At 40.3% G+C, this 12,184-nt stretch overlaps 1 protein-coding gene across 4 annotated transcripts in view; it reads right to left on the bottom strand.

Moving 5' to 3' along the window:
• Positions 1-12,184, bottom strand: part of enox2 (ecto-NOX disulfide-thiol exchanger 2) — a 174,502-nt gene that overhangs the window by 141,429 nt on the left and 20,889 nt on the right. For 2 of the 4 annotated variants that reach the window (XM_089021824.1, XM_089021814.1), the window contains one exon: positions 9,368-9,450. The exons of 1 other annotated variant lie outside the window; for it this stretch is intronic. In XM_089021824.1, the coding sequence (XP_088877950.1) occupies positions 9,368-9,401 (34 nt within the window). In that variant the 5' untranslated portion in view covers positions 9,402-9,450. Of the gene's footprint in view, positions 1-9,354; positions 9,451-12,184 lie in introns of all 4 variants that reach the window. One more of the 4 variants, XM_089021842.1, reaches the window with a different exon arrangement.

Raw genomic sequence — 12,184 nt, 5'->3', positions numbered from 1 at the left:
CCCTGGCACTGGAGTGGACACATTTTTGCACATTGTCTGGCAGTGAATGAGTTAACGAGGCAGTGAAATTAACTGAGAAGAGCTGTCCAAAATGGACAGAGGGTGTTGTGGTGTTGTTGGTCTCTAATATTGGCTGTTACCCAAATTCAGACCAGTTTTAGGGCGTGGGGGTGGGTGATTTTGGAGGTTCCACTGTATCTGTATCATGTATTTCGTTTTTCTACTTTCATTCCTTTCATCACTTTGCTGCTGTGAAATGTAAATTTCTCCACTGTGAGACTAATAAAGGCATATCCAATCCAATCCAATCCAATCCAATCTGCACAGTGATGTGGTGAAAAAAAAAGTACAAAGCCGACAATTGCCTGTGCATGTTTTAATCTGGGAAAAAAAACTTGTCATAAATAAACACACTCTTTTGCGGGGGGAACAAAAATTTAATTAGCCTTGTCAGGCGACAGTAATGAATAACAGCCTGTGCATGCACTCATTCAATTCCCGAGGCCCTCGGGAATGACGTGGGGATTTTCATTTGACAACGTCGCTTCTGTGCGGCCTGTTAAGTGGAGCAAAAGCAGTCCAATAGAACCCTAATTTGACTCAGAAGATTAAAGCTTGGTCTGTGGGTGCTTGAACTGGTTACAGGTCCCACTCTGTAATACAGTGAGACCTCAACTTACAAACACCTCAACTTACAAACTTTTTGTCTTACAAGCATCAAATTTATGAAAATTAAACCTTACAATAAGCACTATTTTCAAAATACACACCCACCACGGCTGGCGGAGTGATCTTCGGCGGAAGCACACGACCGAACAGCACCAGAGGTTAAGTTACCAACAGTCCTTATGGAAGGTGACTCTCCTTCCATAAGCCATCAACGACCATCAAAAAGGTAAATAAAACTTTATTTTACAGCACAGTTTATTTCTTTAATTACAGTCGTCATGTAATGCGCCTCTCTTTCCAAACAGCAATTCCCTTTGACCTTCGACCTCCAACGCCATTCCATCAAGCCATAAATGTCCATCACAAATGTAAATAAAGTGACTTTATGATACAATGCAGTGTATTTCTTTCATTACAATACAATAACACATTTATTATACATAGAATAAGGTATGTTGTGTGTAGTTTTAAGGCTTATTTAGTTGAAAAATATATTTTATGGAAACCCGGGAACGGATTATTCCCATTTTAATGGTTTTCTATGGGATTTTTTTTTTGAGATACACACTTTTCGCCTTACACACTCTGTCTGGGAACCAATTAAGTTCGTAAGTTGAGGTCTCACTGTATCCCCTTTATCATGATTATTATTATTATTGTCATTTATTTATTTATTTGGGAAAATACTTTTTTTGAGTGTTGGGGGATACATCATCATGGCTGAGCAATAAACAACAAAAGAAAAGCAGCATCTTTCCATCTCTCCCCTCTCTCTTTTCATCTAATCTCTCTCTGTCTCTCTCATCTATAATATGTACAGTATCTATTGTTTCAATCTCATCTGCATGTATCTACAGTGTCTATCTATCATCTATCTATGCAACCACCCACCGATCCATCCAATCACCCAACCATGCACCCAACCATCCATCTTATCCTTTGTGGTTTTTAACAATTGTTCATATAACATGTTTGTGTGATGTCAGCACAGAATACAAGTGACCGCAAAAAGAAGAAATGAAGTTTTGACTGAGATAAGAAGATGAGTCTCCGTCGTGGCTCCTCCGTAAAACTGAGCGAGACGCAGAGTATCTTTTACAGAGCATCCATGGAAAAGTTGCACAGGTGATTGAGCAGGTATCCACATATTATAAACACAGTCAGGGCTTTCTGCTCTAGCAGTGACAGATACATGCCAGTGTACTTGGCCAAATTTGTAGGAAAAGGCACCTGGCGACTTTGTTTAGTCGCTTAGCAACCATTGCAAAATATGGGCAAGTTTGTGGCGAAATGTGGTCGTCCTTGAGCCGTTCTGCATTCAATCCTGCTGAGGATGCCTTAAAAAATGATGAGGACTCAAATGATGACTCCAATGTCACGTTTATGAGTTAACAAAGCATGACGCATGAGGTGAATCGCTTTCACCAAGCCACCCTTTCCAACCTCCTTTTTCACCTCGCCTCTTCAATGTGTCATCACAGGGTAAGTTGTTTTATTGTATTTGAGATTTATAAAGCGGACAGCTTTTTTTTTAACCATTTTCAGCATGTGAACAGATGAGAGGGCTGACGCACTGTACTTTACACTGTAAAGCAGAAACATAGATATAGTTGGCCCACTTGGACCTCATCTGGTGCTTTACCCATTTGTTGCCTTAACGGGGAATGCTGAGTGAATGAATAATTCAAAAAGAATTACTGCATATTACATGTGAGTGCCGTGCTGACGAGTGAAAGGGAAGCCTCTTTCTTAATGTGCATGTACTTTAATCATTTTCTTGCCTCCAAGATGTCTATTTTGGATTGGATTGGATATGCCTTTATTAGTCTCACAGTGGAGAAATTCCCCTGCATTTTGAAGAACCCTTTGCCAAATCACAGAGTCCACATTTAACATGGTAAGTGTGGAGCCCTGTATCAACATGCACTTTTGTCAGAAATGTTCGGTCGGACACTGTGAACAAAGGCTCGAACACAGGAAGATTGTCTTTTACAGCCGGCAGGGGACGCAGCCATTCATTACTGACGCCCAACCTCTGCAGACCTCTGACAAGCTATTTACTGTGTATAGGCTAATTTAGGTGATAAATTAGTAAACTATAGTCTTCTTGATTTGAATACCACGTCCCTGGACGTCCCAAGCACCAACAACTATAAAACAACAGAATGTAAACATTTTAGTTGGTTGTCCTTTCCATGAATTGATAGATTTGTAACATGGCTACCAAGTCCTAAATTACTCCAAAGCCAGATCTCCTATATGAAGATGACAGTTTAACAATCTCTTTACCTCATATTGACCCCAGATTTTCGGTGCTTCCATTGTGGGCCTACTAAGCATGAAATTTTTAAATATAATAACTTCCATTCTGTCTATTCTCTATCACCTTTCCAATGAAAGAAAGCATGGGCTAATTTGGAAACCTTCTACTCATTCTAAAATGACTCCAGTGGTTTTTGTAATCCGTTTTCAGATTGATGACTGCTGTGTTTGTTGCTCAGGTAAAAAAAATTACATTTGTTCCCCTCAGAGTCATGGTGAAATGGACAACGGTCCCAGTTTGACCTCAATTATCCTAATTTTTTCCTTTACGTAATTACCTACCGTTGCCTTGTTGTATCCCCCTCATATTGATAGAAGATCATCCAGACTGGGAAAAGGTTGAGGTGACTCTCTGGCTTAAGTCACACATCATTAAACAGGCTTTGCTGTGTCCGGCACGCAAGCCCGACCGGGGTAAATTTTAATGAGTTGTGGCACAAACACAAGGCCCCATGAAAAAAGAACTGAAGCTAATGTGTTTTGAGCTGCGGAACCGTGTTTGCCACACTTTTTTGCAATGTGAAAGAACGCGGGAGCTGCTCCGGCTCTTTGGTGACATCTGGATATCTGTCCTAGAAACAGGATTACACAAAATCCTAAAAGGAGGCCCTCCCTTCCTTGAAAGGCTGCCCCTCAGCCTGACTATTGAGGCACATGACTCTCAGATAAGAATGCCAAACAACAGTAACCTATGCTATCTCAGCAGTCAGAGCCATAGAAATGTGTCGCACAATTGCTGCTTGGTGGAAAACCTTTTATTGACACCATGTGACTATGCTGCATTCAAAATTTGCCATACAAGCCACATGCAGCTGTGTGATTTGGCAATGCCACAAACCAGCTGTCCCAGTTCAATCCAGGCAATGAGTAGGGGGGGGGAGTAAGTATTTTGCATATTTTCTGATTGGAAAAAAATGGAAACAGAGTCTAACTATTGATGCATTAAAACCTTTATAAACCTAATTCTTTCCTCTAGGGGTGTTCCGTATTATTACTATCATATTGCACGGCTGCAGAAACTGTGTATGAACGCAAGTGAGGCTGCACTGGGGTTAACACGCTTCTCTTTAGGAAGCAGATTTATAAGATACATAAAATTTTCACTGGTGTAAGATATATTGCAAGAAAATACATTGGTGCAGTACCGATGCAAATGTGTGCCACGTGAACATCCCTTTCTGTTGATGCAATGTAGGATTGAGGGGAGTCAAGCCTGTTACGGCATATTGCAGGTGAAACACATTCTATAGCCTAGACTGGTCACCAGTTAGTTACAGGGCTCTTTATAAATTAAAAAGTTGGTTTGAAAAGTCAGATGACTTAAACTACTTTCCCAACAGTTTTTCAATGTAATATGCGCTGACTTTTGTCAAGGTCGACTCTACATTTTTTGTTTTTAAAAACAAAGAAATTATTGACTGATAGACATTGTTTATTCATCTGAGAACAACCCCCGCAAATGGAACACCTCATTTGCTTGTGGGTCCCACAGGAGAAAATACAACAGATGGACAACAATGGAGAACTGCACAACAAACTGAAAAAAACAACTAAATAAAAGAAAAGTTAAAAATAAATGCAATTAAAAAATACAATACTCTACTGAACCATTACAGTGTGGCATTATATTTCTTCATTCTCCTTAAATGAGATGAGTCTCTTATTTGTCTCATATTGGAGACATTCCTAATTCACAGCAGAAGAGGTATGTAAGGAAGAGAAAAAGAGAAAAAAAAACAATAATGACCATATCTCAACACACAGACCTGCACATACAGTATAGCTACGTGTATTTTCCCTCTTTGGGATTACTGTGTTCTTTGTATATTTATCACACAAAAAATGTTTCAGCTCATCCAACCAAATTTAATATCACACACAGACAACCCAAGAAAGTACAAAATACAGTTTCTAAATGAGCATTTAATTTATTATTAAAAAAAATATATCTAACCTAACTATCCTTTACCGCACAATCTAATTATGGGTTGTGCCACTCTTTGCAGCAATAACTGAAATTCTGCATTAATTGGAAATGAGGCTTTCACATCACTCTGGGAGAGGTTCTCTTTCTTCTTTGCAGATATTACTTGAACTCCGATCATGTAGAAGAGGGTTTCTAGCATGAATTAGTGTGGAAATGTGGTACTCTGACTCATTTTTTTTTCTCCAAAAGATTACACAAAACCATAATATTGTATTTCAATCAATGATTCAATTGATTAATCACTAAATGCAATTTTTGGGTTTTGCAAAGTCTTTCAACTATTATTACAAAGAGGCCATACATACATATGACACAGTAAGTGGATCACAATGACTGGTGAATGTTAATTTCTGTCATTCTGAATCGCGACGTGGCCTCTTTTTATATATGTGTGATTCAGAAGATTACAGTATATTTGTGACAATAACCAAGATCAAATGTCAGTCTGCTATTTCATGACTTGCAAAGCAAATTAACATTTTTTTTTCTTTTACTGTTGCATTTTCTGTCAAAAAATTGGATTCGTTATCTCCATCTGCATGACAATGATATCACACTGAATCATATAATTGAAAGGAGTGGTGTTTTTTCCATGACATCCTGGCCTGGGACTGACACCACCAACTTGCACTCAAGTCAAGTGCATGAACCACTAATTCATAGTGCATAATTATTAGTTGACTGCCCTCAGTCAGAAAGCATTTTACCATATTCTAGCATAGCACATGACAGCAATAAAGTAGCACAGCATAGAATAATGCTGTCATATCATATCATATCATATCATATCATATCATATATCATATCATATCATATCATAGAACCATGACTCCATTTGTCTCTGCATGTGACTGGATCAAATGCTCCCAACTGGGAGGAAAAAATATAAACACAGAAATTGAATCACTATGAAATCCAGAAATGGAAGACAAATGGATAGCATCATCTTTGGCCAGGCTCATTCCAATAACACCAATCACCACTGTCACTTCACTTTGTCATCTTGTTGCTGCTCCTGCTTTTCCGGTGCCTGCTATTCTTGCACCTCCAATAATGTGAAGGATGACTCCTGGTCAGGGCGGCCCGGTAGTCGAGTGGTTAGCACACCGGCTTCACAGTGCAGAGGTCGCCGGTTCGCGTCCCGGTCCGGCCTCCCTGTGTGGTGTTTGCATGTTCTCCCCGGACCCACATGGGTTTTCTCCGGGTCCTCCGGTTTCCTCCCACACTCCAAAAACATGCATGGCAGGCAGATTGACCACTCCAAATTGTCCCTAGGTGTGAGTGTGAGAGTGACTGTTGTACGTCTTTGTGTGCCCTGCGATTGGCTGGCAACCAATTCAGGGTGTCCCCCGCCTCGTGCCCGAAGACAGCTGAGATAGGCTCCAGCAACCCCCGCGACCCTAATGAGGAATAAGCGGTATGGAAAATGAGATGAGAGACTCCTGGTCATGACTTGAAGCCAGGCCAAAAACATTTGTCGGCTGCATTCCATCCTACCACAAACCTTGATCTCTTGTCGCCTCTTGGAAATTACTTATGACAGACACATTCTCATTGTCGCATCCATCTGGAGAACAAATAAAAGTATCCTTGCAATGCCTGATTTTTTTTTTCTTCTGTGTGTAGACTCACATTCTCCGCTTTCGTCTCCAGTCCCTATGAGACCAGCAACCCCAAGCCGTCTCTGCTACCTCCTCTGGTTATCCCTGAGACTCTACCTCCCTATGACCTGCCGGTCTTCACACCAGCACTGCACCAAATCACCCCTACTCTCCGTGTGCTCTTCATCGCCCAGCACAAGTACCATAACTCCTGTGTGTGTCCAAGTGTCCATTAGCTCTGTCCCTGAAACTCGCCTAAAAAACAGCATCTACCAGAGGACACTCCGAACTGGATGCCAGCCAATTGTAGGGCACATAGAGACAAAGAAACATCCATGCTCATGCTCGCACCAAAGAAAATGTGGACTGTTTATTTTAATATATCATGAAATATATAGTAATTTAAATGCCCAGTTATCAATGTACCGATTGTTCATTGTTCTTGTCGTCTCGTATGCTGTAAAACTCTGGCATGCAAACAAGAGTTCAAAACATTCACATGGCGATACTATCCCATTTTAAAACATTCTTACACTTCAAATTTTCATGTGTCATGTAGTCAGATGTTGAATGTAAGCATCACTAATGAAAACCCTAATCCTCACAGAATGGGCGAATGCATCACGGAATGGGGAATGCAAAAAAATAAATAAATTAAATGTCTAATATCAAGGAAGAATTAATAAAGACAAATACTCAATAGCTTTACACAGACTGACCTGAAATGAGCCTCCAGCAGCAGAGGAAAGCAAACGGACAGGCAGCTAATTAAACCTGACCCGGTGAAGGTAAACAGTGGAGAAAATGTGCAGCATAAAAGTGAGAAGAAAGCAGCATGTTGCACGAAAGCAGGCTGAGCTGGCTAGCAGGGAGGAAGAGAGGAAGAAAGGCCAAGACTGAGCTGAGCGTTCGTTATCGCCACCATATTTCACTATGTAAGAGAAATAGGAGAGGATACAGTCATCTTGCAATGACCAACAAAAAAGGCCGCCTTGAAAGCTACCTTTATCATTGTTTTTAAATGTGTCACACTGTCTGAGACCTTCTTCTCTTTCCTTGAAAAACATCAAAAACTGCATTGTCGCGTTTTTGTCTCTGAAGAGGATCACATTAACACAACACTAAATCCCGTTTGTACTCAATGTATTTAGTGTTTAGTATTTAATGCAGAGCAGTGATTCAATCCCAAAATAAATCTTATCTGGTCCTCGGCTTGTTTTGAACAGCCATGTTGGGCCAATTAGCAACTCTCCAAAAAATATGTCCCCCCCCCAAAAAAAAACGCCCACAGTTCCCCCCAACTATTCAAGAGGGACAGTCGCTGGGCCCTGCAAACAAAGAACAAAGCTTCTGCAACAAAGGTCTTTGGCACCAAAATGCTTTATGGTGAAACGAAGCTCCTCAGTGTGCTTCAACATAGTTTTATGGCACTAAAACATCAATTACAAAGAGTGTACATGAAGAGCCCTTTACCATTCCAGTGGTCGCCGATTCACTTTCGGATTACTTGATATCCAAATGTGTTTTTTTTTTCTCTCTGGCTATTGGAATATTTTGGAACTTAAGTTGAAAAACATTTATTATGACTGGCTTTCCATTGGACAATCACGATATATAAATCCCAACGACACACCAATATTATGCAGTTCTTATGATGAACATGGTGTTGTCAAGCATTTTGGTTGTAGCCTCTATTTGTTTTCACATTAGCTAAAAATATTTATAAAAAGAAGACATGATGAGCTCTTTGGCACGACACATTTTGACGTTGGTTATTAGCAACCAAAATATAGTAGTTACAACACTTGCCAAAGAACAACAATGCAATTTAACAACAACGGAATGTAATAAAATATAATTAATATATATTGGATTGGATTTGCCTTTATTAGTCTCACAATGGAGAAATTTACATTTCACAGCAGCAAAGTGATGAAAGGAATGAAAGTAGAAAGACAAAATACATGAGCTGCTGGAAAGGCAGCCACTCTCATATGTAAATTTGTAATCACTTCAAAGACTTTTATAAACACTGCTTTTGTAGAGGATGTGAGAAAATAAGCATCCAATGAAAAGCATCTGGCAGGGACATTATACTTAATTAGGTCTTTGGAGTTCCTATCCACCCACACATGATGAAATTGAACACTCGACTACCTGACCTTTAATAAAATTGGCTTTTCACAAGACCCATCGTTTTTGTGTCTGGATGTGGAGATGAGAACATCGTCTCTGAAGGAAGCCCAGGCTATCCAACAACACCCCAAAAATGTATCAAGATATTTTGGGTTTGTTGAATTGAGAAACATTGGAAACGTCATGAAATCTCATGACATGATTTTAAATTGGAAGCACAGAGGCGACACTTTCTTTGTCTTATGCCTTATTCCTTTTATAGCAGTGGTTCTTAATCTTGTTGGAGGCACTAAACCCCACCAGTTTCATATGCTCATTCATCGAACCCTTCTTTCAATGACTGTACCCACTAACTGCAGACGAGACTGAGGGGTGGACCTCTGTGGTGGCTGATGCACCGACCGACTCACCGAACCCCTAGGGTTCGATCGAACCCAGAATTTATGCTTTTCATATCAGAGGTGATATTGCACACGTTTGTAGCAATGTGGAAAACAGCAAAGTTGGCAAACAAAACCTTTAAACCAAAGCGCAACCGTGTTTTACCTGAGCATACCCACTCTGTCAACACAACAACCCCTGTGCCCATGAAAGAGCTGCAGTTCTCATGCAGAACTAACCCTGAGAACAAACACGCACCGTGGCCTCTTACTTGTGGCTCTGCTCACTCTGTAGTCTTTGTACATGTTTGGGTCACAGTTGTCTTTGTGTGATTCCAGCTTCTTTGCCCCGTTTCTGAAAGAAAACAAATCTTCTGATGAGCAGCCGTTTATTCATTTCATAAAAGACGGAAAATATATTCTCGTACACCACAACTCCGCAATGCCGTGCGCTCACTCCGGAGTCATTCAAGGACGTTCGAGTGTCACAATAAAAGGGCTTTGTCTTGACTTCAGAAGAAAAAAAGAGAATGTAAGTCATTCGAGATTCCAGTGACGGCGCAATTAGCACTCCAACTAGGGGATCATAGCAGGGAAAACACAAAAACGCTGGCACAAGAATACTGTCATGAATTTCATTATTTTTCTATCCTTTCACCCCCACCCCAACCCCATCCCTTTTCAATTGCTGCTGTGGACTGCCCATTTCCCCATTGTGGGACGAATAAAGGTTTTCTGATTCTGATTCTGATTCCACCGAGAGGGCCGCTGAAGGGTGATATTATGACCGCAGTAATTGGCTTTCTCCAACAATGATAATCTGCATCAGTCACACCATGCCAACACAGCTCTCGGACCACTAAGAAGGTCACACTCTCCAAACCTCACCCGAGAATGTTCATAGTGTCCCTTCAGCTGGTAACACTGACTGGGAGGTTCTTTTGCTTTCAAAATAATCTCAGACCATCCGCAAGGATGTACATTGTACACTGTTTCATCTCTCTCATCTGATATTGTAGTCTTTGGTACCAAATTAACAGCCCTGTGTGCTTCTACTCATGAAGGAATGGGACAGTCAACCCCAGTCCCCCAGAGACAGTATTCGCAAATGTGCGAAATGAGGAAACTATCCTTCAACATCACTCATGGACTTCCAAATCCTTCGGGTCAGGGCTACAAGGCACTCAAACATTTGTAAGACCATAGTTTTTATACTTTTTGCCCACCTAAAATATCACAAAAACAACAGTCATACTGGCTTTTGACAAAAGTCAGTGATCAGTCTCCTCAACTAGCGACAACACAATCTTTGGTTTCATTGTAACAGCTCCTGGAAATGGAACTTAACACAGTCTAAATATGACATGAGTGTGCTAGACTTAATACAGTTATACACTGAAATCAGTACCAAGGACAAATATAAAACCTGTACTTGGGTGTTACGTTTATTGTATGGTGAAGAGTGCATAATTACTCCAAAAGTTATATTCAAGAGTCGTTGAATGTGAGGGAAAAGACATTTTAAACAACCAAAATCTCCCAAAAAAAGATTATAAAGGGTGATGAATGGGTTCACATAATATGTTGGTGAGGTTCCGAGATGAGCACCTCATTCTCTCGTACAATGGAGGTCATTTTTATGGACGAAAGTAAAGATTTACAGCACTTCTTGCAAAGCCAAAGGCTTGTGGTTCACATCCGGCCGGGCCACGATGTCACACGTCAAGTTGTTTTTTTTTTTTCACCAGCTTTCAATTTTAATTTTGTAATTGCAAGTTATAACAGGGCTAGAAAAGTGGTAACCAAATCTACTGCTCGATACATAGAAAAAAAACGAAAGCCATTAAATTAATATAATTCTGTTTGCAGTCTGGTGTGGCCCTTTGCAACAGTTTTTCCACATGGCAGATTTGAAAAATGAATTACCCATCTTTGGCTAGTAATATCAGACCACATCCGACCTCTAGACGTTTAGTAGTTCGGTGCCAGATTACTTCTACTCTCCAGACTGCTTTAGCTTACTTTGATGGGCCGTCGAAGATGCTGCGCTATGTTTGTCACAAATGGTTTGCGTACAGGGCGGTCCGGTAATTGAGTGGTTAGCACATCAACTTTACGTATCTTGTTGTGTTTAGAGAAATGCTTCCTCTGTTTCAAAGAAACTTGTCATCATTGGCAAGGATCCCCTATAATAATGGAGTAATTCTGACAGCCAAGCATAGTAGCCCCAGTAGATGTGTTGATCTTTCTGTCTCTTCAGCAAAATTCACAAAACCCCAGAAATACTGTGACCTTGGATTAATTATAGCAACATCACAAGAAGTCATTGTGAGTTAAGAGGCAGCACTTGTCTACCTGTTTCTTTAAAGAAGCGCTTGCTCCCTTAGCCTGCATACTTATCTATGTGATAAAGGGTCTAATCTCCCACACGGAGGCAAAGAAAAGAAAGCTTGTGGTTCTTGCTCAGTCATATTCCCATGGATGTATGACAACTAAGTTGCTCTGTATCAGATTCCTTTTCATGCAGTTGAACGCAGACTGACTGTCATGTGGTTATGCATTTTTACATGTCATACATTCATGGACTCATGAAGCAATAGGCTTGGAGGTTTCAGTTTGAAGAAACGTGTTTAATCTACCATTAACCCCACAAGTACAATTTCCAAAACAACTTTTTTTTTCCCGAAATCTGCCAATTAAGTCCCGTAAAGTAACATTGATCAAGAACCAAAACTAGATGGTTGCAATACTCATTGACAAGCAAACATCAACATTTTTGTTTAAATCCTCTCCAAAGTTTTATTTGAAATCCAGGCACTGATGTAAAAGGGCTAAGTGAAAACTCTAGCTAAAATTGGTCGCAGTCATGTGCCCGCTATATGCATTTCTTCAAGATTAGGTCAAAGAATTGTTTGTCATAAATGCCCACCTCCATGCATTCAACATAATTAGCTGATAAAGGCATATTTTTTTATTGAGAGACCAGAACTCACATTGCTCCCTTGAAAAGAGTAGCGGACAATACAAATCAAGCAACTGGAAAGCAAGATGTCGCAAACAATGCTACTCAAAATACATCGTATTAAGGA

This window comes from Hippocampus bargibanti, linkage group LG02 (genome assembly GCF_051943395.1).
Source record: "Hippocampus bargibanti isolate YZ-2025 linkage group LG02, ASM5194339v1, whole genome shotgun sequence".
NCBI lineage: Eukaryota > Metazoa > Chordata > Actinopteri > Syngnathiformes > Syngnathidae > Hippocampus > Hippocampus bargibanti.
Note: the sequence above shows the minus strand (reverse complement) of the source record. Positions and strands in the feature narration are given on the sequence as shown.